This window comes from Myotis lucifugus, unplaced genomic scaffold (assembly GCF_000147115.1).
Source record: "Myotis lucifugus unplaced genomic scaffold, Myoluc2.0 scaffold_61, whole genome shotgun sequence".
Classification (NCBI taxonomy): Eukaryota; Metazoa; Chordata; class Mammalia; order Chiroptera; family Vespertilionidae; genus Myotis; species Myotis lucifugus.
The window spans coordinates 3,019,178-3,045,905 of record NW_005871109.1 but is presented as its reverse complement, the minus strand read 5'-3'; the positions used below and the strand labels follow the sequence as shown (position 1 = coordinate 3,045,905).

The window sequence follows — 26,728 nt, the reverse complement described above, 5'->3', positions numbered from 1 at the left end:
GCCTGGGAAGGAAGGCTTAGCAAGGGATTCATTCTGAAAGCTGCGTACTCCTGCTTCACTTACCGTTTTAAACGCCAACATCCCTTCCATCCTGCGTTATCTCATCCAAGCTTCCGAACAATCCCCGAGGTAGGAATTATACATCCCAATTTTATAGATAAGGGAAATGGGGTTCACAGAGGTTAAGAACTCACAGCTAGGAAGAAGCTACAAAGAGCTGGAACCGAAAAGCTGGCCTAATGACAAATTCTCTGATCTTCCCCCCAGAAAAGAGAGAAAGGCACGGGCTGCCTCTAAGCAGAGGCTCCATGCCAGCTAGTATTGTTGTTAATGTTGCTATTTTTATTATTGTCATTTAACTCACTCTTAGAACCACACAGCTCATATGCACTTTCACTCCCATTCCCTCAATTTATCCTCAGTGACGATGGGATGGACAGGGCAGGGCCTGATGTCCCCACATGGCACATAAAACAAAAAGCAGACCGACCAGTGTGGCTCAGTGGTTGAGTATTGACCTATGAACCACGGTTTGATTCCTGGTTGGGGCATATGCCTGGGTTGCAGGCTCGATCCCCAGTTTGGGGGTATGCAGGTAGCAGCCAAACAATGATTCTCTCTCATCATTGATGTCTGTCTCTCTCTCCCTCTCCCTTCCTCTCTCTGAAAACAATACAGATATATTAAAAACAAAACAAAACAAAACAAAACAAAAAAACAAGTAAAAGACCAGGAAGTGGTAGACCTGAGACTGGAAACCGAGTCCTGTTATGTTTCATCCCTATTTTACATTCATTTGCATGACTCCCTGATGTCAGGGGTTAGGTCTGGTCCATCATTCCCTCATGCCCTTGGCCCAGCCAGGCACTCTATAAATGCTTGTGAACTGAGCACAGAGGCCTGATGTGAGATAAATGGCAGTCCTGTGCTGAGTGAGATGGTGCCAAGAGAAGCAGGCCCAAATGGAGCCTGCCCAGGACATGGCCACAGCCGCCCTCACGCAAGTCAGGCAGGGCCGGTGCAAAGGATCCTTCAGTTCTCTGCTAAGTAAGGCCAGAGACGGCTCACTTCCTCCAACAGCCAGTCTCAAGTGTCCCTCCTCTTCTCTTGAGAGCTTAGCTCAGGCTGCTCCCAGGGAACCCCATTACTGGTCCCTCCTGTCCTATTCCCCAAGGGGCTCTCCAGCTGGCACCAGACCCCTTCCCACCATGCCCTCCACCCATGCAGAGTCCTGCAAACCAGAGGGTGCTATTGCTCTGCCAGCCTCAGCCCCCATTGCCACACTCCTCATTGCCCCAGCTATCTCCCTATTCACCCATCTGATCCTCCCAAAGGGCAGAAAGATGGGCCCTTTCTTCCCAGAGGCAACCCTGGTTTCTGTGCCCAGGACCCCATTCTCCTCCCTCCTCACAGGCCCTGCTCCATCCCTTGGCCTCAAGGGACTCAGGTACCCCCATCTTGGGCCAAGGGCCACAGGCACCTGCTCCTCAGACCCATTAAATCACCAGGGCTAGCCCTAACCGGTTTGGCTCAGTGGATAGAGCATCAGCCTGCGGATTCAAGGGTCCCAGGTTCAATTCCGGTCAAGGGCATGTACCTTGGTTGCGGGCACATCCCCAGTAGGGGGTGTGCAAGAGGCAGCTGATCAGTGTTTCTCTCTCATTGATGTTTCTGGCTCTCTATCCCTCTCCTTTCCTCTCTGTAAAAAATCAATAAAATATATTAAAAAAAATAAATCACCAGGGCTAAGGGATGGCCACCTGGACTTCTTAAAAGTTCTCCAAGCAATTCTAACCTGCAGTCAGGGTCTCGAGAACAACTTTACTTTCAAACAAGGGAAATACACCCAATACAATACAATACAATACAATACACCTGAGCAACACAGACCAGACTATAATAGAAAATAGCATGCTTCACCCATTATAAGGGTAACTATTGTTTCTTAAAAGTTTTGTTTCAATAGCATGTGCATACAATTGGGTGTGAGTAGGCATGTCATCCTGGGTCATGATATAAATATATTTTTTGCTGTAGGTTGTGGTTAATTTTTTACAATTATTTTTAATTAAATGTCTGTAATTAAATCTGTCTGTCTATATGTGTGTGTATGTAAAACTTTGGCTCCTGATTCTCTTTCACAGTTAAAATCCCTGACAGAAAAGTCCACCTCCATGCCTGCTCTTCACCTTCACCTGGCTTCTACAGCTGCATGCCAAGTCTTGAAAGCTTCTTGCTGAGGTTTGCATGCTCTGCACCTTCCAAACCCACTGGCCTCTTCCCAGACTGTGTTCTTCCACCTGCCTGTGGGTTCATTCAAACAGATGACTCTCATTCCTGAAATTCTCTGTCTGTGGAATATGTGTCCTCCAGTTTCTCCTGCTGTGCCTTCCCTGTGTCTCAGCCCTCTTCCTCCTGACTCCTACATGTCTTACACTCAGCATCTCTCAACTTCTATTTGCTGTTCTTCTCTCTTCACTTCACCAACCCTCTCCTCCCAGTCAATGACTCCAATTACTCTGTGTACACAGCTCCAATTCCACGTCCACCGTGGATGTGGTCGGGGTAGAGGTCAGGGCTGTTGATCTCATTACACTAGAATGTTGGAGGGAAGAGAGGAAGGTTGGTAAGACAGAGCTTGGGGACCAGGCCTCAGTGGGATGCAAAGAGGGCACACCTATGGAGTGCACCTTCCAGAGCACTGACCACCATGAATCTCTCATCACGGAGGCAACGTCCCAGAGCAGGAGCCGCCACAGAGAGCCTTGAGAAAATGAGAACCCCGAATAGAGGCTGACCCCTCTGCTCAAGGGTCAGCCACGGAGCGAGGAGCTCAAACACTCACCGTTGCTGCTGTTGTCATCCACCAGGATGATCTCCTTGAGCAGGTGTGAAGGCGTGCGTTCCATGGCCGAGTGGATGGAGCGCAGAAGCACCGAGAGGGCTTCATTGACAAAGATGAACACGATGCTCACCTCTGGCAGGCTGGCAGGGAATGAGAGGTTGCGGCACCTGGAAAGAAGGAGAACCAGGACCTTACATCTTTCAGGGAATCCTCGGGGGCACCCCAGGTGCTGGTCCACCCTATGTCTTGGCTCCAGCTTTCCTGGAGGGCTCAGGAGTCCTGATTCTTCACAGGCCTCTTCTTTGATACAGTGAAGCCAACCCCCAAGTGTGCAGCAGACCAGCTCACACCATGAAAACTGCCCCACAACAGGATCTGAATGCGTCAAAGACTATCCCAGCTGAATAGCTGTGCCCTTAGCACCTAGTGCAAAGCCTGGACCCAGTAGGTGGTCACTGAGTGTTTACTGGAAGAATGACTCAACATTTCTAAAACAAACGGGAGAGAAAATACAACCAAAGGAAAGTCTCAGTGTTTCCAAAATGGCAGCCAGTGCCTAGGTGAGGCCACACCTCAGATGCTCTGCCTCAGGAGGGAACCATGTCTCCTCCCAGGGCCTTCTGCTGCCGGAATCCACCCTGGCTTCTCCAGCAGGCATACTGCCTGGGCCTCCCTGCCCTTCCTTCATCACAGGGGTCCAGCCTTCAGAACCAGGTTGAAGTCAGAGTCTCAACATGAATGAAGGAGGATGGAAGGACAAGTCCCGTCTCATTTCACAGATGAGGACACTTTGGCCCAGAGAGGCTGAGTCCCCGCCAGGAGTCAGCTGCCAAGAGAGAATATCTACGCTGGGCTTCTGATATCTACACCAGGGTTCTTTCTTGAAGAAGAAATAATTGTGGGAGAGACTGCCTTTAACTGCCCCATTCCCCCCTCGCTCACTGAAACCCTGAAGCCATTTGGAGATCTTTAACCCAAAGGACATGAGGCAAATTCATGAAAGTCTGCACCCCATTCCCCGTGGGAAGAGGAACACGCAACCCTGAAATCAGACGCCACAAAGAGGCCAAAGAACAAGAAGTGCCATGGTTGACAGACGTGTCCAGTTCCTTCCCTGCAAGCATTGCCTTAGTGGCCAGGGAACCACCGCTGGTGCCCTTCTCTGCCGCCGTTCCAGAGGCACTGAGATCCCATCCTCGGGGGTTGAACGGCAGCCCTGTCCCAGGCCCTGGGCTCAGACAGGAGGCTGCCCACTCCCACCACCGACCACTGAGGGCTCCATGGTCAGGGCTGGTGACCGCGTTGCATTGCTCCCATGTGGAGGCACAGCCAGGTTAGAGCGTGCACTAATGAGCATAATAGCACAGGGCTCCTGCTCGTCAGTAATTAACGTGCTGCAGGATAGGCACGGGCCTGCTCTTCCTTAATGAGGAAGTCTGTGGGATAACCAGCGCGGAGCGATTCGGAGAAATCACCGTGGGGCCCCCGCCTGCTGAAGAGGAGGAGATTAATAAACTAAAATCGCCGTCTCTATGGTTACCAGAAATTTACAGAAACTTCTCCCATTCTATTTCAAGCTCTCCTTGTCTCTCACCAAAAAGGGGTGGAGGAAGGGAAAGAGTGGAGCCTTTTCCCAAATCTGCTTCATACTTACAATTTTCATAAAACCCTCAGGTTAACAGGTTGGTGTCGAATTCGTTCACTGTTACATTTAATGGAATTAATGTGGACTGAGCTTCTTCCACGAGGCAGTTCTGCACTGAGGCTGCAGGGAGGTGTGGATCAAGTACCTGTAACCGTGGAGCTTACACTTTGTCCGGGGAAACAGGTAAACACAGAGGCAAACAAATGACACAGATTCGTGTAAGTGCGGAGATGGAAAGTTACACAGGGTAGTAAGAGGTCAGCGTGATGCTCTGGCCGCTGTTCTAGAAGAAGGGGTCAGGGATGGGCTCTGTGAGGAGGAGAGATTTGATCAGAAACTTAAATATCACTCAAGGTGAGCCCTTCAAAGGCCCAGTGGGAGGAGGGAACATGCTGTGACTGGAGCCCAGGCCAGGGAGGCAAAGCAGCTCCTTTAACTGCGGAGAAGGGATAAAGGAGAGGGGGAGGTGCAGGGAGGTGCAGTTTAAAAAGTGTTTACCCTTTTTAAACATTTTTTTATTGTTGTGAATACGATTTCTATGATAGCAATTAAAAGGTTTGTGGTTAACAGCCAAGCAATTCTTCTTGCTTGTGCTTATTTATGACTGTGGAGGCCAGCAGCTGGCCTTTCTGTTGCGTGGAAACTGAACTAAGCATTAACACACAACCCACTTGCAAATTGCATTTTAAAAATACCACGTACGGTCAAACCTCTCCCGCGTGACCTTTATTTTTCTTCTCTGAAAGTGTGATTGATGAACAGCTCCCAGTAAGGCCAGTATATTGGGCCTGGCTCACTGTCCTCCCCGCTAACTCCACCAGCATGAGGACAGTGACCCTACGTCTGCTTGCCCTTCCGCGGAGGTGTCCCCTGAGTTCTGAGACCTCGAGGGCCAGAGCTCCAGGTGTTCCCAGGTGTTTTCCAGAGTTAGAGGGTAACTGCCTTCCCCTGCTTTCTTCCCTTCTTAATTCTCAACATAACTACTCCGTGTCCTACTTCCCAGGAGACCACGGTGGATTTCTCCCAGCAATGGCCCTGCGGGTCCTGATGGTTTGAGCCCCAGCACCTTTGAGGGGGCTCCTGATGGCCTTTCTCCAAGCAGAATGGAAATGTATCCATTTTTCAAGTGAAAATCTGCTGATCACTATTTTCATATGAAAGTCTCTTTTGAACATAAGGTGTGTTTTTTTATATGACAAACCTTTGAACATAACAGACACCTAGTCTAGTGCATCACTTCTCTGTTTACCATCTGTCTCCCTCTACTGTAAGGACCCTCCCTGAGAGTAAGGAGTTTACTTTGCACTGTGTTACCTTCTAAACTGAAACCAGGGACTGGCACATGGTAAGTTTCTGGAATTGAACAAAACTAACAGGTTTGTTTATTTGTAGAAGGCCTACATTTTACACTCAGGCTACTGATCTCAGCATGTTCCTTCTTCTTAGAAACCTTCTCCTGCAGGAGAGTCGCTTCCCCCTCCCCTGCCTTCCCTGCTGAACGTGCGGCTCCCTCAGGTTCAGGCTCAGCAGTCCTGTTTCTTTGCACTGTAATTAAGTGATCCCCCACCCAATGTCCTGATCTCCTTAAATCCTTGGCCCTCCCACCACCTCTGTGCCAGAGTCTGGCACTTGTTCTGTCTACCAACCAGCACTGGTCCCCACCGAATGCTTGGCCTCTCCAGAGACAGCGAGCGTGTCCCAATATTGGGAACTGTTCATCATACCTCTAGAAGGAGGGCTAGACCTCTCCAGAATGCCTATCAAGTAGAATAGGAGCTGGGGTCTATCTGCCAATGAACACGAGTCACACTGCGGAGATGGCCTCTCCCAGCACCTGGTCCTCCAGGTCTGGCCATGCACACCCTCTGCTCCCAGGCCCTGCCCTCCTGCCTGCTCTGGGCGTCTTCCCCACACACTGCTTCCCCGAGTGCCTCTCCAGAGAAGGGCCGGGACATGAGCTTCAGGGAAGCCACAAAGGTGTGCCTGGTCCCTCCCTAGCGACACTCCTGGAGAAAGCCTGGCTGCATGAGACCAATCCCTTACTCATTTTGAGAAGAGGCACCTTCTCCTATAAAATCAAGCCACAAAAGTCCCCTTTTTACTCTCATTCTTGTTCAAAGTCGAGCCATTTTCCATGAGAGATAAAAACAAGGCATTTCTGAGAGGGGAGTACTATGGCTGTCTTATCAGTGAGAATTGATGGTCATGATAAACTCGACTTTATCGATCTCTGCACCCAGAGGCGGTGTGGGGACGGGAGCAGCGATGTAGGGAGCCTCTCAGCAGAACCCCCCAAGACTGTTTGAGCTATTTATGAGGCAAGTTTATATCAAAAGCTTCAGTGCCATTACTGCGAGAGGCCGGGAAGCAGTGCAGACGGAATGAGGCCAACCCAGGCTCCTGGCCCCTGGGTATCACCCAGGGCAGCAGCCAGAGGCCTCCGGATTGGATCTCAGAGTCTCTCCTCCCTGACCTCAAGCTCCCCGCCCATGGAGCCGCCTGACCTGGGTGGAAGGAGGGCCAGACCTCTCCAGAATGCATATCAAGTAGAATATGAGCTGGGGTCTATCTGCCAATGAACATGAGGAACCAGGTCCAACTATGTCAGGGTTCTGGGAGTGGAGGGGGGACCTACCTGAATCAAGCAGTGAGAAGATGATACTCCCACGTACCCACTCCCCCAAGTACCCCAGAGAGGCCCTTCCTGCAACTGTGGTCAGCACAGGGGGTCAGGGGCACTGCTAACCACTTGGCCCCAGGGTCAACAGTGCCCTCTTAGCCCTTCAGTCATCGATGTCCACCCCACCTTCCCCTTCCACCATCCTACCTGCACCCCCAGGACTTGCTTGATCCTCCCCTGACCATGCATGGTACACTTGTAGCTTCTTCCAGACCCTTCCGGATTGCTTTGCTCACCAGGTACCCCCTGTGCCTCCCACAATGTCCACCTAGAAAGCCCCGGGTGTATGGCTGAATGAAAAAAACTAATAAATACTTGCATGGTGAATGGTAGAATCAACTCAGGCCCATGAAAGTTCTGGGGTGGGAATCCCACCATGATCCGATAGAACAGGAATTGCTGCGTTGAACAGTTACTCCCTGCCTGACTGCAACAATAAGAACAGACCATCCAATAAGCCAGAGTTGGGTAAAGCAGAGGATAATGGTGGCAGGGCCTTCGTGGATCGGGCAAGACACCCCCTCTAGCTCAGATGTGGAGGAGACGGTGGACATCTGAGAATGGGGAGTTTTAACAGTCTGTAAGGAAGAGAAATGGGCCAGCTGATCTAGGAACAGAATCCAGCACAGGAATCGCCGACAGGAAAACTACTAAATAGATGTGATCATCAAGACATCCAGCTTTCATCCAGAGACAAAAGTTCTGCCCAGCCAGTGTGGCTCTGTGGTTGAGCATCGAACCATGAACCAAGAGGTCACTGGTTCAATTCCAGGTCAGGGCATGTGCCCGGGTTATAGGCTCGGTTCCCAGTGGAGGGCATGCAGGAGGCAGCAGATTGATGATGCTTCTCTCTCATCAGTGTTTCTATATCTTTATCCCTCTCCCTCTCTCTCTGAAAGTCAATAAAAACATGTTTTTAAAAAAAGTTCTACAAACATCCTTTCAGGTGACTACCAATTTAGAGAGAGGAACTGCTATCTCAGACCTGGATTCCAAGTAGGACAACAGGGAAACGAGTCATTAAAAACATAAACAGTCAACAGGAAGCAGGGAGACTATTTGTTCCCACATCTTAAAAGTGCAGGGAGCCCTAGCCGGTTTGGCTCGATGGATAGAGTGTCGGCCTGCAGACTGAAGGGTCCCAGGTTCGATTCTGGTCAAGGGCACATGCCCGGGTTGTGGGCTCGATCCCCAGTGGGGTGCGTGCAGGAGGCAGCTGATCAGTGATTCTCTCTCATCATTGATGTTTCTAACTCTCCCTCCCTCTTCCTTCCTCTCTAAAATCAATAAAAATATATTTTTTAAAAAAGAAGTGCAGGGAAAATGGAATCCCTGGGCTTCATGGACAGCCAGTCACTCTCAGGGCACAGAAGTCAGCTGGCGTAGTGGAAAAGCCTCACGGGGACTGAGTGTCTCCACGTGGTGGGTTTGTTGGTGAGCTGGACAAGTTTGTGGCAAGGAGAGCTGAGGACTGTGGGGAGAGGGAAGGTGGGCCCTGTGTGTCAGGAAAAGGAAGTCCAGGCTGGTTTCAGCCTCTGATGCCCAGAATGCAGGTGGGGGAGAAGTCCCGCTCGGGGGCCTCAGTCTGGTCTGTCTTGACCAGCACCAGGGCAGGTAGCCTGTCCTGTGGGGCTCCTTGTCCACATAGTGGTCCTTCAGGTAGTTAAAGTCATAATAGCATCCCCCAAGACATCTCTTTTGCAAATCAGAGACCCAGGTAATAAAAGTAACAAAAAGTTAAAGAGTAGTTACTACATGTCAGGCAGTGTTCTTAGAGCTCTACATATATTACAACTAGAGGCCCAGTGCATGATATTTGTGCATAGGGGGGGGGGGTCCCTCAGCCTGGCCTGTACCCTCTCTCAGTCCAGGACCCCTTGGGGAATGTCCGCCTGCTGGCTTAGACCCAAAGTGATCGGGCCTAAGCTGGCAGTCAGACAACCCTTTCATAGTCTGGGACTCTCACAATCCAGGACCCCTCACTCCTTACCGCCTGCCTGCAGTGGAGGTGGGAGAGACTCCCATCATCACCACTGCACCCGCGAGCCATGAGCCTGGCTTCTGGCTGAGCGGCACTCCCCCTATAGTATCGCAATGACCACTAGGGGTAGCTCCTGCATTGGGCGTCTGCCCCTGGTGGTCAGTGTGCATCATAGAGACTGGTGGTTCTGCTGGTCGTTCTGCTGTTCGGTCAATTTGCATATTAGGGTTTTATTATGTAGGATGTAATCTTTGTTTACTATCACTAATTTACAGACAGGAAAACCAAGGTTCAGAGAGGCTAAGTAACTTGCTGGAAGTCAACCAGCTTATAAGTGAGAGACCTGACCTTGGAACCCAGGGAATCAGGTTTTAAATATTACTCTATTAATAAATATTAATCTAAGCAGAAGCTTCATCTGCTTGTCATGTTATCCAGTTCTTCTCCTAGGTTGTTCTCCTCTGAACATATTCTACTTTCTTTTTATCCCTTTTACTCCATTTCTGCAGTTGTGATCTGAGTAGCAGAGAAAAACAAAACTGTCACCTCCCCTTTTTAAGACGTTACTAGAAGCCCAGCATGTGTGGCCTTGCCATGCTCACAGCCCCGCCCACCCATGCCAGTGTCAAGTCCCTGCCAGCGCCCACACACTCAGCCTCTTGGTGACCAGTCTTTGGTCGTTCCACTGTGACGGCATCACGATCACGAGGTTTTTATGATAGAGATACCTCTATTAATATAGCTGAAGCACTGGCTGGGTAGCTCAGTTGATTAGAGCTTTGTCCTGATATACCAAAGTTGTGGGTTTGTTCTCCAGTCAGGGCACTTATGAGAAGCAACCAATGAATGCATAAATAAGTGGAACGACAAATCTCTCTCTCTCTCTCAAACCAATCAATCAATAAAGATTAAAAGAATATACAGCTCAAGATTACGCCACCTTTAAGAACAACCACATGACACTACTGGCCCATAATGAGCTTAACATTTACTAAGAACCAGAAATATTTTTTTCCAGACTGCTTTAGTCAATAACTATTTCCCCCCAACTGTGTTTGTGCAGTTAGCATTTTCAGTGCAACAGCAGAATCATTACCTAAGGGTGTTTATTTGACCCCTTGGCCCCGAGGCTGCCCTCATGGAGCACACCCTTTCCACAGACTTTGGGTCATCTCCGCGGAGCCAAGATCCCAAACTAGAAAAGCTCACCTGAGCAGTGTGAGCCAGGGGAGCTGAGGGAGTGTTTGGAGACACAAGACCGAGGTAAAACTACTGGTTGCCACATACTGCCTGTGGGAACTTAAACAAGTTTCTTGACATTTCAAATACTCAGGATTCTACTGTATAAAATGAAAATAACTACCTCAGAGAGATGTGAGGACAAAATTCAGTAACACCCCCCCGCCGCACATGCACACACACACACACACACACACACACACACAAAACAAACAAACAAACAGACATTAAGCAGTTTGCACAGCACTGATACCTGGAGCTCGCCCCCTCTCCCCCAGGACCAGTTACATAATTTGTGGGGCCCAGTGCAAAAAGAAACTATGGTGGCCCCTGTTAAAAAATTATTCAAAATTTTAACAAAGTGAGCAAAGAACTTTAAGCCAAGTGCAGAGCCCTTGCAGCCTTCTTGGGATCCTGTTGCACGCTATATTAGTTTCCTAACACTGATGTTGCTGCTGTAAGAAATTACTACAGCCTTGGTGGCTTACAACAACACACATTTATTATCTTACCATTCTCGAGGTCTCACTGGGCTAATATCAAGGAGTTGGTAGGGCTGCATTGCTTTCTGGATACTCAAGGTGATAATGTGTGCATGCCTTTTCCAGTATCTATCTAAAGGCTGCCCAGGCCCTTGACCAGGTAGCTCAGTTGGTTAAAGCACCGTCCCAGTACACCAAGGTTGTGGGTTTGTTAAGAAAAAAAATCAATTAAAGGCTGCCCACATTCCTTGGCTTATGGCTCTCTTCCAACTTCAAAGCCAGCAGTGGCTGGTCAAGTTCTTCTCACATTGCCATCTCTGACTCTTCTAACTCTCTCTTCCACTTTTCAGTGACCTTGCAATAACATTGGGCCCATCCAGATAACCCAGAAGAATCTCATTTTGAAGTCAGCTGATTAGCACCTTTATTTCCATCTGCAACCTTCATTCTTTGCCACATAACACACCATATTCACAGGTTCTGGGCGTTAGGATATGGACATCCTAGGGAGGCCATTATTCTACCCACCATACACACCCATAAAGCCAGTCCTCCTGGCCCCTAAAACTGAGCTCTTAGATGTCTATCTAGAGACCATGAAGACCCCACAGTACTCCAATCCATACACGCAAACCTGTGGCCACACCCAGGGTGGTGGTAGCAAATACCCACGGTCACCTTGGATGGACCCTGACCTGCTCCGAGACGGACGGAGCCCCTGGCTCCAGGACGCATTCTCTCTGCTGTAATCCTGGCCTGCTCCTTTCCTCTTGGATGTTCACACATGGTTTCTCCAGCTCAGGGCCCAGGGCTCCTTTGTGGGTGTGTGGGTGTGCATCTGTCCCAGCTGCTCCCACCTGGGGCTGCAGAAAATAGTCTCTCTTTTAACAACCCCTCATGCCGCAGCCTCAGGCCCTAACCCACCAGTCAACGGAGGAGCCAGTCCACCTACCCCCTGCAAGGGAGGGAGTGGACCTCAGGGGACTGCTGGAGAGAAAGGTGACATCATTGACTCAGGAGCCTCTGAGGATCTGCCAACAAGAGGCAGGAAGCAGCACCTGCCCGAGGCTCTGCCCTGAGCTACCTTGGAGGAAGGCCAGAGAGTTGCCATGGCAACATGACAGCCCTGAAGCTTGGCACTGGAAGGCCCCTTCTCCTACTCTCCCCCAAGTGCCCCCGGGCTCTGTTTGGAAATAACAACCACTGCCCGTAGGAAAAAATTCAGTGTGTGCCTGCTGCTGTGGAACTGTGGTCACCCACATGCCACCTGCCTGAGCCGCTGTCACTGGGGTGGCAAGCTTGCTTTAACCGCCACCCCCACGATCATCCTTCCCCACAACCACAACCGTCTTCTCAAAACCCATCGACCTCTCAGAAGATGTCTCTTCCATCCTCCCTCTCCACCTCTCAGGCAAAGGACTTCCCTGATCTCTTTCTCATACCCTCACTTTAAAAAAAGCACACACACACACACACACACACACACACACACACACACATCCCCGATGCTGAATTTACATGCAAAAATGCACAGATCTTAAGTACACAGTTTGATGTGTTTTGACAAATGATATACCTCTGTAGTCCACCCGCCAATCAAGGCTTGTTTTCTCCTTTTTCTCTTTTGGCTCCTGGGAGGTTACTTTGGTGCCTACAGATAAGGAGGAGGAGGATGGGTGCTGGGAGCAGGAGCCACAAGAAGGTTTGGAGCTTGCACGGGGGGCATGAGCAATAGAGCCACGCCCAGCCAGGCTGAGATTCGGCTTTTCTCCCCTTCAGTCCTGAGGTCCTGGTATCTTCTCAACCCAGGAAGCAAGCAGGCAAGCCCCCCCCCCCCGCCCCCCAGATCTGGCAAAGTTTCTCATGGGCTGAGGTCTAGAAGGCTCACCGGCGATATAGCCAATGTCCAGTGTCCCCAGGTTTTCCCACCCGGATGGCCAGTGACCTTGTTACAACACAGGGAGAACGAACGGCATTTTGATTTCCCCAAAAGCAAAGTATCCTGGTACCCAGAGAAAGTTTGTCCTCTCTCTCTGCCCAAAGAGCCCAGATGAGGCTGAAAGAACTGCCGGCTGACTTCCTGCTCCCCTGTCCTCCTCTCCCAGGTGAGGGGATCAAACAGGTAAAGGGAGGCTCCCTGCAGACACCACTCTGCAGGTCCTGTCTCCCTTCCAGAGAGGCCACAGAAGGACAGGTTTCTGTGGGCCATTGAGTCCAGCCCCTGACTTACTAGAAACCTGCGAGGATGACTCCTCCCCGAGGAGGCCGGGGGATTGTGGGCAGGTGTTCAATCGCCTGCCTTGCACTCTGGATTCCCACTGCAGCGGAAGCTCCTTGAGGTTTCCCTGGCTCACGCTCACTCAGTGCCTGGCACACACTAGGTGCTCAATAATGGTTATTGGATAAATAAATTAATGAGTCTAGCAACCAGTTAGATGGACATTTTTTCCTTCTGGTTATGTCTTGTCCTATGTATAAGGCACTGAGCACAATTCGGTCCTCTCTCAGATAGGTGGCAAGGTAAGTCATCTTTCAGGAGAGAGAGAGAGAGAGAGAGAGAGAGAGAGAGAGAGAGAGAGAGAGAGAGAGAAAGGGATGGCCAGAGGTGAGGAGAGGAAGGATGGGGCAGGATCTGGAACATCCACTTTCTGGTCCAGAAATAAAGCCAAGCATAACGTCAGGGTTAGAACTTGGAAGAGCAAAGCCAAGAATACAAAGAGCAAAGTGCAGGTTCCAAGGACACCTCCAGGGGCAGACGTCCCCCAGGGGAAACCACAGGTAACAGGAGGGAGAGGCACGGGGGTTGGAAAGCAACAGTCACCTGGCATGACTCTCTTGGAGGCAGGCGGGTAGCACCGGCTTCCTCCCCAGGTGCTCCCACCCCCACCCACTGGCTCCAAATCCAACATTCGCCCTAGCCGGGGCATCACTCTCCACCCAGATAACGGGTTTGATGTTCACTAAGACATTTTTTCCAATACTGAGAGGCAGACCTTTCCCACCGGACGAACTGATCAGCTGAGTGCTCTGTTAAAGCAGCCACACCCCGCCCCCAGTCCCTTTAGAGTGACACAAACTGCCACCTGAAGGCACCAAAGCACTGTGACAGTCACAAGCCCAAACTCCTTTGCCAGACTGGCTGGGTTCAAACCCCAGCTCTGCCAACGAGTGACCTGAAGCGGATATATAATCTCTCTGTACTCAGTTTCCTCTTCTGTAAAATGGAGACTAATAATGCTACTGTAAAATTATAAAAAACATGTATATACTAGAGGCCCAGTACACGAATTCCTGCATGGGTGGGGTCTGGCCGGCCTGGCCATAATCAGGGCTTATTGGGGCCGGGCCTGTTGGGAGGAGGAGACTGCCAGAGGTTGGCCAGAGGGCCTGCCCCGATTGGGGCCTGATCAGGGCCGGGCCATCAGGGGCCCTCCCAATTGGTGTGGGGGGGGGGGCCAATCAGGGGTGGAGCTGGCTGGGGGAGGGGCCGTGGGCCAATGGGGGTGGTGGGGGCCCGTCGGGGGTGGGGCAGGCTGGGGGGAGGGGCTTCAGGAGGTTGGCTGGCAGGCCCCACCCCCTGATTGGCTGGTTTGCTGGCCACAGTGGGCATCATAGCAATCAGTCGTTACGGCGTTCTGGTCACTGGATTTTTATATATATAGATATTGGGCTGTTCCTGCTCATATTTAGTCTTTGACCCTGGTTCCTGACACAGACCTCCTAAAACCCTTGGGATTTCCTGGACAGTAAGAGCAGTTTCTGACCTAATGAGGTGACTCCTGGTGGGCTCCTTCCTACATGAGGGCTGGTTACCAGAAAGACCAGCTATGAAAAGGAGCTGAGCAGAAGTTTGAAGCTTTCAGCTCTACTTCCTATCCTTTGGAGGGAGGAGAGGGGCTGGACAATGAGTTAATGACCGATCATGCCCTTGTGATGAGGCATCCATAAAAATCCCTACAGTGTGGGATTTCGATGGCTTCCGGGCTAGTGCACACATCCACCTACCGGGAGAGTGATCCACCCCAACTCCACGGAAGGTCCTGCACTGGCTACCTCTTCATCCCGCCGCTCATCAGTGTCCTTTATCATATCCTTTATAATAAGCTGGTCAACACAAGTGTTTCCCTGAGCTCTGTGAGCCAATCTAGCAAATTACTGAACCCAAGGAGGGGTTGGGGGAACCCCAATTTATAGTCAGTCACCAGTGACAGCCCTGGACTTGTGCCTGGCATGTGAAGTGGGGGCAGACAGGGGTGCGGAGCCCTTAACCTGTGGGATCCGATGCTAACTCCAGGTAGACAGTGTCGAAATGGAATTGAATTGTAGGACACCCAGCCGGTGTCAGGGAATTGGTTAATGTGTGGAGAAAAATTACACATCTGGGGCAGGAAGTATTGTGAGTATGAGTAAGGAAAGGAGTAAAGGAAAACAGTGCGTCTAGCATCTATTCCAGAGGTTCCCGTGGGGAGTCAAAGAGTTAATATAACCAAAGTGCCAAACGTGTCCCAGAGAGCATGGCTCATGCTACGTAAATATTTGCCAGCATAATTTGAAATAGGATGATAGTAAAAGATATTGAAAAGATGTTTCCAAACTGAGTTAAGCAGGATAAGCCCAGCAATGACCTTGTGACAAGGCGGGGATGTTTTTATGGAAATTGACAGAAGGAGAGGCACTGTTTTGCCTCCGCACAGGCTTGTTTGGAGTGGTCCCCAACAGCTCTCCAGTCTGGGGGGTGTCTGGCACGGAGGCCGTACACAGAACCTCCAAGCACTTGTGCGAAGAGGAACCGCGGGGATGAGCCATTGAGGAGCCCTCCTGGAGGAGCAGGAAACTCCGCTCTGCCTCTTCTCAGAGACTGCGTTCTCCCAGCTATGAAAGGGGCTGACAAAAGTCGCCCTGCCCCACGGGGGAGGCATGGAAGCTCCATAAACAGAAGCTCTGTACAGAGGGAAAGTCTTTCTTTGTGATGACGGCTCCTTTCCAGTGGCTCACAAGGAAACTGCAGGATCTGACCACCTGGAGTCCTGCAGGGATGCTTTCTCAGTCCAGGCTGCCTCAGTAAATGCTTCCTCTGGAGAGGAACCTGCCTACCAGGGAGCCCTGCCCTCCTGAGAAAGGCCACAGGGCCTCCGTGCCCGCCACCCTCCTGCTTCCCGTTTCTCTCCCCTGGGAGTAGAAAGAAACAGCCTGTAGGGCACCTCCCTCAATGAAAGGTGAAGAGTAAGAGTCGTGACCTTGGACACGACTCTTACTCTTTCTGTTCCTCCGTTTCCATGACTCTGATTGGGAAGAATAGACCAGTTCCTTTGCTGCCTTCATTGCAGGTGGGCGTGGTCCAAATGGGAGGGGCATTCTCTAGGAGTCAAGCCCTGTGTGAATACCTGTGTCCCTGTTACAGCCATGCTGTAGTCTGTAAGATCCACCCTTTCCTGGGATTCCTTCTTTATTCCCCTTTCATTTGGAACAAACATGTGCTTTGCATCAGAGCTGGGCCTGTGTTGTGTGTCACAGCTAGCTGCAAAGTCCGCAGTTCCTGTTCTGGCCAAGGTCATGGCCAAGACCCTGCAGGAGTCCTGGGGCCCCAACTCCTTTTAGGACCCTTTCACCAGAGTCTCTAGGTTTTGCCCACATCAGATATGATTCTCCCCCAGCCCCAGGTGTGGTCTCTGCAGCGCTCCCAGAGGGCGAGACCCTGTGGCACCTTTTGAAGTCACCTACAGGATATTCCCAGAATCCAACCCTGTCTCAGCATCTGCCCCACTGCTGTCATGGTTCAAGCCATGACCACCTCTTACCTGGATTTCTGCAGGAACCTCCTAACTGGCCTCCCTGCTTTCACCCTGGCCCCTTCGGTCTGTTCTCAACACCACAGCCAGAAGGGTGGTTGAAAATGACAACCAAAGCACATTATTAATCTGCTCAAGCTCTTCCCACAGACCCCCATCTTATAGAGTAAAAGCTGCATGCCTCGAAGCTGCCTACAAAGCCCCTCTCTGCAATTCTCCACTTCGGCTGTATGCTGGGATCACCTGAGAACTATAAACAATATGGACACTGAGTGCCACCTCTGGAAATGCTCCTCATTGGTCTGGGTGAGCCCCGCCATCAGGAGTATTTTAAAGCTCCCAGATGAGTCCAATGTGCAGCCACGATTGAGAACCACTGCCCTCCTTGATCTGTTGCTCCTCCAACCCCATCTCCACCTCCAGCCTTCTTGCTTGCTCTGTTCCAGCCACATGAGCTTCCTTCCTCTCCTTCAAACATGCCAAGCACACGTCTACCTCAGGATGGCAAGGATTCCTGTCTGTTTTGTTCACTGCTCTATCCCTGTGCCTAGACTATGATGGCACACAGGAAGTGCTCAATAAACATCCTTTAAGTGAACATATACTCCTCTTTCCTCGTAGGTCCTCAGCTGCCTTTGCATCCCTAGAACCCAGCCAGATTCTCCCTGGGCCAGGAAAAGCCATACAAAATTACACCGCACACAGCAGCTGCTCAAAAAGTGTCCATTGAATTCAACTGAACTCTCTCCCCGAAAAGAACATAGTCTCCAAACCCAGCAGCAAGATCTTCCTAAAAACTCTAGCTATAAGCTCATGGTGGTTTGCAGCTTTAAGACCATTTTTAAAATAAGGAGAAAGAGGAGGAAAGAAGGTGTGGGGCGAGCTCACAGAAGTTAATGAGATTTTCTGAGCTGTGGTACGTGCCCACATTTTTAATAATTAGGAGCAATAAAAATTCTAACTGAACCTTAAAGGAACATCTTCTGTAACAAAGAGAGAAGTCAAGACAGACTTCTCTGTCAGGTGTAATGACTTGTTAGCCCTGGAAGATGGATGTACTTTAAAGAACTAATTTATAGAAAAACATAATTGTTCATAAAAATGCAACAATTGGGTTAAAATTACTTATTAACTGGAATGCTAGATGATTCCAGTGCCCTTAAGGAGTAAATTAGGTCATTAACCCTCAAAATCTCAAATGGAAGAAAGCCTTCCCCCTGCTTAGCAGGAGAAACTGAGGCTGAGGAAGGAGAAAGGGGAGAGTGACTTGCCCAATGCTGGCCAAAAGGACTGAAGCAGGGGAGGGACACAGGAGTCCAAATGCCCAGTCCTGGCTCTGTCCCAGCACTGTGCTGACCCCGTCCCCCAAAGGTCAACGAGAGCCCAGCCACTGACTCTGCTCACCCACTGGGTCTGAGGTCAGGCAGGGGCCGGTCGAGGGGCAGGCGGTCACTGAGATAGGCGTTGTAGCCGTAGTACTGGAACTGCTTCAGGGCCATGCGCCGGCCTTCGGGGCTGAGCTCCTGGCCCCAATGTGCAAACAGAGAGGAGTCTGTGAAGGGCTCAGCCTCGGCCTCCTCAGGCTTGGCGGGAGCCTCTGGAGAAAGAAGGGATAAGGAGACAGTGGGTCAGAGTGCACCCCTGCATATGCCACGGCAATCCCTTTCCCTTCCTCACCCTTTCTTTGGGTAAACTATCTTAGTGTCATCTTTGGGAGACTGGAATCTTCATGCTTCCTCAAACTCATTTATCCACCTATTTATTCATTCCTCCACCCAATATTCACTAGATACAAAGGATATAGAAATATACCCACCAGGGTCTACTGGGAGGCTGATGGATGTGACCCTCATGCCCCATGGCTTCAAATTGAAACCCCTCCTTTCTCAGTCTGCTTCCCTGCCAGACATGCAGCCCCAGCACTAGAACGGGTTTCTGCTTCTCTTTCCCCAGATTGTATCCCCCCTCCCTGCCAGCCCTAAGCCTGCCCCACACCCAGGTCCCCTAGCTGAGGGTCTGCTCCCTTGCCTGGTTCTCACCAGCCCACCTCCCTCTCCGCTGTCTGGTCCCGCTGTGAGCTACCTGGCCCCCCCACGTGACATTCACCTGGCTACAAGGACCCCCAGCCAGACTGCCTCCTGCTGCTTCCAGACTCCGCCCACCATCTGTGGCACCGGGGATGGCCAATCCACCCTCAGTGCCCCACACTCTGGCACTGCTCATGAGGCCCCCGGTAGACTTTGTGGGGGCAGTTCCCACACCAGGTCATGGCTTGCGTGGAACATTCCAAGAAAATGGAGGAGGCATTATTACCTATAAGAGCAGAGGTTTTGAATTCACATAGACACGGATTCAAATAAATCCCTGCTCCACCACTCCCTGCCACAGGCCACAAGCAAACACTCAGCCTCTCTATGCCTGGACTTTCCCACCTGTAATGCAGGAATAATAACACCCACCCACCTGCCCCTGGGATCTGTGAGGATTACATAAAATAATGAACACAAAGCACTTAGGCCAGCAGATGGCTCAGAATGAGTGCACAATAAGTGGTAATTAAGGGTGCTATAGCAAGGGGAACCTGGCCGGTCATTTAAATTCCTCTTTCATGGGGGTAACTGGTAGGTCTTGCCAGGACATAAGCTGATGGGTCGGAACTTTGAAATTCATCCCAAGGGGCAGGTAGTCAGATTAAACCATTCAAGGTCAGAAATCAGAGAAACTGGACAGAGATGTCTTCTATGCTCAGAAGCAGGATGTAAGTAAGAGAGAGAGAGAGAGCCAGGGGCCAGAATGAGACAGGCCAGAAAGAAGAGGAAGCAAGTTAGGAACAGCAGAGGCAGGCTTGGGACACTTGCCAATGTCCCCTCAGGTGTCCACATAGAGCCAGTAGGTGCATGGCACAACTATGCCAGGTAAGTTAAAAGTACAGGCTGGAGATAGGCAAGGGGCTATGATTTCAGGGTCTTCGAGGATGGGTATATCATCTTGGTTACCAGTTAGCCTTACAGAAGGAAACTCAGGTACATTAACTAGATTAGGACATAGCAAGGAGTAAAATGCAAACTGTGGGTGCATTTCTATGACAAAGCAAACGTCTTTAGTGTGGTGGCTGCTCAGAGCTCCATCCCAGAGGTCAGGGAGCACCTGCTCTCCCCTACCAGGCATTTTTGAAGAGAAGTACAGGGCTGGCGTGATCTTGAAGGCCCTTGTTATCTCTAAAATGATGTATGACTCAGTCATTTGGAATGGCGGGTAGTAAAAATCTAAATCAGTGAACCAATTGAATCATATAATATTTAACAGGAATGGCGTTTTACTGCTCTCACAGACCTAAATGGATATTACCTAGTAAAATGAGATCAGTTCATGGAAAATTACGATTCTCAATTAGGCCTGTGTTGTGTAATATTGTATTATAAACATATTAAAGTCCTGAGTCCGATCCCATGCTTCTACCTTTTTACTCAGTATGGATGCAAATGTCAGCAAACTTGAAAGCAGTGGGTCCTGAATGATGAGGTGGGGGCAAGACAACGTATTGTCTTGTTCCCTGTGGCTTGGCTCCCAGCACAGTGCGTAGCTCTTTCAAGAGATTCAACACATCATATGAAAATAAATTAATGAGTAGTACCCCATAGTGGTTAGTTAATAGACATGAGGAAACCAACGATGAAAAGGTTAAATGACTAATCCAAGGTCACCTAGGTGTCTTTGATAAGAAAGGTCTGGCTTCCTCCAAACCCCACATTTTCCTCTGCACTATGAGTGGCAAACCATGGTACAAGGGTCATATCTGGCCCACCACCTGTTTTATAAATAAAGCTTTATTAGAACATAGTCTCAGAGCTACAAGGGCAGAGTTGAGTAGGTACAACAGAGACCATCTGGCCTGCAAAGTGGAAAATGCTATCTGGCCCTTTAAGTGTGCTGTCTCCTGCTCTACACCTTACATTTGACATCTCTTGCCTCTGCTAACTCCATCTCTTTTCCTTTCCTTTCCAAGGACTGGCTAAGAGCACTGGCTACAGAGATAGAATCCTGGGGTTTGTACTCCAGCTCTACACGTACCAGTTTAGTCCAGCTTATCTTATACCTCAGTTTCCTCATCTGTAAAATGGGGTTGATAATAACAGTTCCTTCTTCCTAGATCATTTGTGCATATTCAAGAGATGGTCCCTATAAGGAGCCCAGCATGGTGCCTAGATCATAATATTAGCTCAACAAATGTTGCTGCTAAGGCCCCATGAAGCCCCACAGCCCCGCCCGGGTGCTTTTCCACCAACACCTCTTGTGTTCAGGTGGGGAAGATGGCCCTGCCTTGAGGTCCTGACTCTGAAAGCTGCTGCTGCTGTCTATCCCCAGATGAAGGGTCTCTGTGTCCAAAGATAAGTGGCCTGCATTTAACCTGTCCTAGATTGACTCCCTTCCCTCTCCAGTAAGAAATCAGACCTACTTGGTCGTCAGCAAAGGAGGGCCATCTTTAACATGCTGAGGTGGTAAAGGCACCTCAGGCAAGTGCCCCGCTGGGTCCTCTGCAGGCCTGGGGGTGTCCGGACACCTGTGGAGAAGGGCCAGACCCATGGCTATCTCTCCTCCTAGGAGCGGACTCTGGCTACGGCCCCCTTCTGGGGTTCAGACCTATTTGGGCACACCTGACCAAGGGTGACTCCAGAGAAGCATATATCCAGGGGGCTGAGGGCTGTCCAAGGCCGAGGTCATTCATGGCAGACATTGAGCAGGGCACAATGAACTCAGCTCATAGCTGAGCCAGAGAGTTTGGGGGGTTCTGAGTATAACGGGGAGGCTGTCATCCCAGCCCATTCTGCACCAGCCATGCCCTTGTCTGGGTCCTAGGGACAAACAGACAGAGAGGGAAAACTGAATGGCCATTTCCCCAGACAGCCACCCGTGGGTCTCAAGTGGCACGTGTAACACACAGGCAGGGAGGAATTCCTCCGCCTACTCCGACTCACCATGAGCCACGTGGGGTGGGCAGGAGGGGAGCCCCAGCTGGGCTGAGGAGACCCACAGGCTGGGGGAGACATCACCATGCTAGGCCCCTCTCTGTGAAGGACCCCCTGATGGCCGTCTGTCTCCCTTGGCATGGAAGACAGAGTCTCTCCTAATGCCTTCAAGGCCCTGGGTGATGCGGACCCCACAGCCCGCAGAGCTCACCTCCCACGGCCCCCTTGGTGCATCTCACCTCAGTGCCTTTGGTGCTTCCCACTTCCCTCTACACCTCGTGCTGACTCCCCTCATGTCTTTACCCCAAAGCCACTTGCCCGGCAAGGCCTTCCCTAAACATTCAATCCTCTCGCACCTGCCTCTGTACTTTTCTATTTATCTTGCCTGTTTCCCCACTAGAATGTGAACTCCAGGAGGTCAGAGATTTGCTTTGTTCTCCCTGGACCCCCAGTGCTTACACAGTGCCTGGCACCTGGCTGGCAGCAGGTCATGGCGGGGTCAGTAACTCTCCTGTCTGCTAACACCCCCCCACCCCCCATACCCCCCAGAGGGAGCTGCAGGGCACCGGTGCTGTGTCACCTTCCCACGAAGCCAGGGAAGGTGTGGCCAGGACAAACTCCCATCTAGTTCACATAAGCAAAGTCATCCAAGAGGAACAGTAGGGTCATAGGAGCTTCTCAGGCAGTTCCATGGAATGTGATCAATGGTAGATAACCTCCACCTCTCACTGCGCATGACCTGCTTTCCAGAAAGTTCTGCCAGTGCTCACATGAGGCATCTGAAAAGGCCACAATATGATCTCAGAGATATGCCCCATTGGCTGGGCCTGACTCAGAGCCCAGGAATGAGAGCTGAGAATTACAGTACAGGTCCGACAGCCTCCAGGCTAATTCCTGGAGACAGGAGGGAAGTGGGGCAGGAAATCAGCTCTGGAAGCTTCGAGCAATTCATGTAACAAAAGCTGCAGCTCTAAGCGCTGTCCACGGGCTCACCAGCCAGGCCTGAGAAGCACATCTGGACGTCCTGCCAAGGCTTTTGAGGTTCCTGAAGCCACTGATGCAGAAAGCGGGAAGGATACCTGCGTGAGGGTGGCTGCTTCAGTGAGCAGCCCAGATGAGGGCTCACCCGGCTGCTTTTGCTCCAGGGTCTTGGCGGTGCTGAGACTGTGTAATGGAGCAGATAGGAAATGGGTTTGGGAGTGAAGCAGACACTGTAATGCTGCCTAGCCCTGTCCGCTTCCAACTGCCTGTCCTCTCCTGGACCGCGTTCCTGGAGATGCCCATCTTTGGAAGCTGACCCATTGCCAGCTCCTGCCATGCACTTCAGTGACAGCTCTGAGGTGCCGGCAGCTTTTGGAAGAGCTGCAGGGGAGGTTGTAGCCCAGATCTCTTCCTGAGCAAGAGGCCAGCACCTTCTCTGCTCCTTGGATTTTAGGATGAATCCTAAAAAGCAATAGAAGGTAACATTGCATGGTTGCTGCTGTAGGTCAATGTGGTTTGGGGCTCCCACCTCGGGGTTGGACAGAGGACTGGTCGAGCCCGGCCAAGGGGGCAGACAGAACCCACTGGGACACAGCTCGAGTACCTTGAGCCTGTGCCCAAGCCGGACCCTGCGCTCATGGGAAGTGGCAGCCCTGCTTCTGGTCCCTCGGTCCGGGCCCTTTGGGGATATTTTCCCAGGAAAGAGGTGGAGCCTTCTTGTTTCTGTGGGTTACTCGGTTTGCTGTATGTCCCTGCTTCAGGCAGAGGGGATGGCTAGGAAGGCTTCAAGGGTGGGTGGAGAGGAGGCCTCGCTTCTGCCCTGCAGCCAGTCCTACAGCCATGGCTATTTCTGTTTCTCAGCCTCAGGCCATGCTCATAGCTGACGCTTTGGGTGTTTGGTGATAAGATCGGAACCCAGGGATGAGGAGGCAGGAGAAACTGGGACAGGCAGGCCGGCCTGTGTCCGAGGAACGGGCGCAGACGGTCCTGCCTCTGTACCTCCCAGCAGAGTGCTCTGGGGACCCCTTCTCTCCTGGGTCTGCTCTCCACACTCTCTGAACAAGCCCCGCAGCCCCTTCAGGCCTCCGTTTCCTTCACTTGTGAACAGGAACAGACGATCAGGCTGAAGGGGAGTGGCTGCGAAGTCAGCTTTGGAAAGATGAAGGCTAAGCATTAAATAGTGGAGAGAGCGTTGCCGAGTGTCCCTGATAAAACTTCTTAAAGGATGCTTCCTTTTCTTCCACTCATTTTATTATCTTTTAAACAGTTTTATAATTTACATACCACAAATTTTACCTTTTTTCAAATGTACAATTCAACAATTTTTATAAAATTTTCTTCCACACTTGAGGTGCCTGGTTGCACGTTTTATTGGGGGTTAAAAAGCAAAGGGCTTATTGGATTTTCAGAAATGTACATTTCTCATCACTTTCAGTGAACTCTGGCCTGCTGGTTCCCTGCCCATGTGAGGTCACCATTATCCCCACTAAGGAGGCTGATGCGTGGGCCTCCCTGACCCAGAAGCCCAGGCTGCATGTGTAGAGCATCAAAGCTCCTCGGTGGAGCCCTGCTGAGGAGGCAGGATTCACTCCTCCACACAGGGAGGGACTTCACCCTGAGCAGCAGGCCAGCCCTGGCTGCTTCTTTTGCCTTCTGTTTCTGCGCTGTGTTCTCCTTCCTCCTCTTCCAACACCCAATCCAACACCCAGTTGAGGGCCAACACCCAGCCACGGTGCCTGGTCCCAGCCAGGGCCAGGAACGAAGAAGGCTGGCCTGAGACCAGCCCCACCTCCGACACTGGCAAACCCACTCCCTGGGCCTCCATTTCTCTTTTGTAAGATGAAGCCAGTGTTTGAGTTTTATTGGGAGAAAAAGGAGGACTTCAGCACATCATTATGGTGCTTTTCTTATATCTAGCAAAGCAAGACCTGATGACTCCACTTGTAGATGGGCTCCCCTGGCTGTGCCAAGAGCCCTAATAATAAGGAAACACGGTATTCTGTTGAGTGGAGGGTTTCCCTTCTCCCCTCCTCCTGGAGGGGCATTAGAACATGAGCTGAAGGTCTTTTGCCAGCAGTCCCCACAATTACACGTTCTCTTCCAGGAATCCTCAGAACTGGGAGGAGAAAGCAGTGAAATCTGACAGGGAAGGGCTTGGAGCCAATCAGAAGAAAGGAGCCCTGACAGTCTCCGGTCCGACACCATTAAAATCTCTGAATGGCGATTTTATTCATCGTGGCATAGGTGAGTCCGGAGAGCTTCCTCTGGCACCTGGAGAGTGTTTTGGGGAAGAAGAGGGGCTTCTCCAGAATGCCTTGTGATGAGGCAGGGCCAGGGCTGGCTCAGCAAAGGGCCGCCCGCCGCAGGGGCTCGAGCCAGCTCTGCCCTTCACCAGCTCTGTGTGACCTTCACCGAGCTCCTCCATCTCAGCTTGCTCATCTGTTTAATCTGTTTAAAGCAGACACTAATATTTATCTCTAGCTCATTGCTAAGATTAAGCGAGGGGCTGGATGCCAGTAAAGTTCTTCGAAAACTATCCAACTCATGGTAAATTGATTAACTTCCTGTTGCTGCTCTAACAAAGAAACACAAATTTAGTGGCTTAAGATAATACAAATGCATTGTCTCGTAGTTTTGGAGATCAGGGTCTCCCTGAGCTAAAATCAAGGTGTCGGCAGGGCTGCGTTCCTTTCTGGATGTCCCATTTCCTTGGATTCTTTTTTCTTTTTTGAAGTATTTTTTATGATTGATAGTATTATAGATACCTGAATCCTCGAATCCTCATTGTCAGCTGTTAGAGGCCACCTGCACTCCTTGGCTCAGCGCTCTCTTGCTCCGGTCAGTAAACAGTGGGTTGAGTCCTTTTCACGGGGCATCACTGTGTCCTCCTCTCCTGACACCCTCATCCATTGGTAAGGATCCTGTGATAACTCTGGGTCCACCTGGATAATCCAAGTTAGCTGGTCAACAACGTAATTCCACCTGCGACCTTCATTCTCCAAGGTCATGGAAGGTAACATACTCAGAGGTTCCAGAGATAAGGATGTGCACATCTTTGGGGGGCCGCCACTCTGCCTACCCCAGTAAGAGATCAGTCATTGTGGTGTTTGCCATCTGTAGAAGGGAGATTCTAATACTTGGCCTTCAGGGTTGTAGTGAGGCAAAGGAACGCGAGTTCACATTTGTCGAGAGCCAACCATGCCCCTGCGCTGCTCTTAGCACAGCCACACACTCATCCCTGACCCTCCACCACTGAGACTGAACAGGCAGACACGCCCAGGACAAGCAGGGCAGGGCTGCCGGCCAGGGTCTCCAAAGAAGCAGGCGACATGAGGCCAGCAGGTGGCTATGAGCTGTTGAGGGGGCCCATCCCTGACCGTGAAGCCACACGGGTCCTGCTTCCCTCCTATGCCAAGCAAGGCAGGTACTGTGACCGTCACGCTCCCGCCTCTCTGTGTGTTCCCCACTAGCTCTGATGGAATCGCCCCACTTGCCAGCTGGCTCCTGATCTCTGCCTCTGCCTCCTGCTGCTGTGCTTTGGGCTGGGGCCAACACTCGGCTACCCCAAACTCTGCTTTTAAAACTCCCTAAAGCTGCAGTTCTATTGTTTTGGGAGGGTTCTCATCTAAGAATCTGATGAAAACTGTGACCATTCCCCAGGAAAATGCACATTGGCACATGCAGGAACAATCTGCTCTCAAATGCAGGAAGCAGGAAGTAAAACAGAGGCTGCAAACCTTTTCCTGTAACGGACCAGTGTGACTAGTTTAGGCCTGGCTGGTCACGTGGTCTCAGTCACAACTGTTCAACTCCACCTTGGGAAAGCAGTCATAGACAATCCAGCGGTCCCCTTTATCTATGGGGATGCATCCCAAGACCCCCAATAGATGTTTGGCACTGCAGATAGTACCGAACTCTATATATACTATGTTTTTTCCTATACATGTATGCCTTTGATAAAGTTTAATTTGTAAATTAGGCACAGTAAGAGATTAACAACAATCCTATATAATAAAACTCTAATATGCAAATCGATCAAATGGCGGAACAACTGGCTGAATGGCCGGTCGCTATGATGTGCACTGACCACCAGGGGGCAGATGCTCAATGCAGGAGCTG

At 50.9% G+C, this 26,728-nt stretch overlaps 1 protein-coding gene across 3 annotated transcripts in view; it reads right to left on the bottom strand.

Moving 5' to 3' along the window:
• The window catches only part of GALNT18 (polypeptide N-acetylgalactosaminyltransferase 18), a 288,108-nt gene that overhangs the window by 130,390 nt on the left and 130,990 nt on the right, over positions 1–26,728 (bottom strand). For 2 of the 3 annotated variants that reach the window (XM_006089610.3, XM_014456606.2), the window contains exons 2-3: positions 18,066–18,258; positions 2,846–3,012 (exon numbers count right to left, since the gene is read on the bottom strand). In XM_006089610.3, coding sequence (XP_006089672.1) covers positions 2,846–3,012; positions 18,066–18,258 — 360 coding nt within the window. Of the gene's footprint in view, positions 1–2,845; positions 3,013–18,065; positions 18,259–22,621; positions 22,789–26,728 lie in introns of those variants that run through there. The other variant, XM_023754535.1, reaches the window with a different exon arrangement.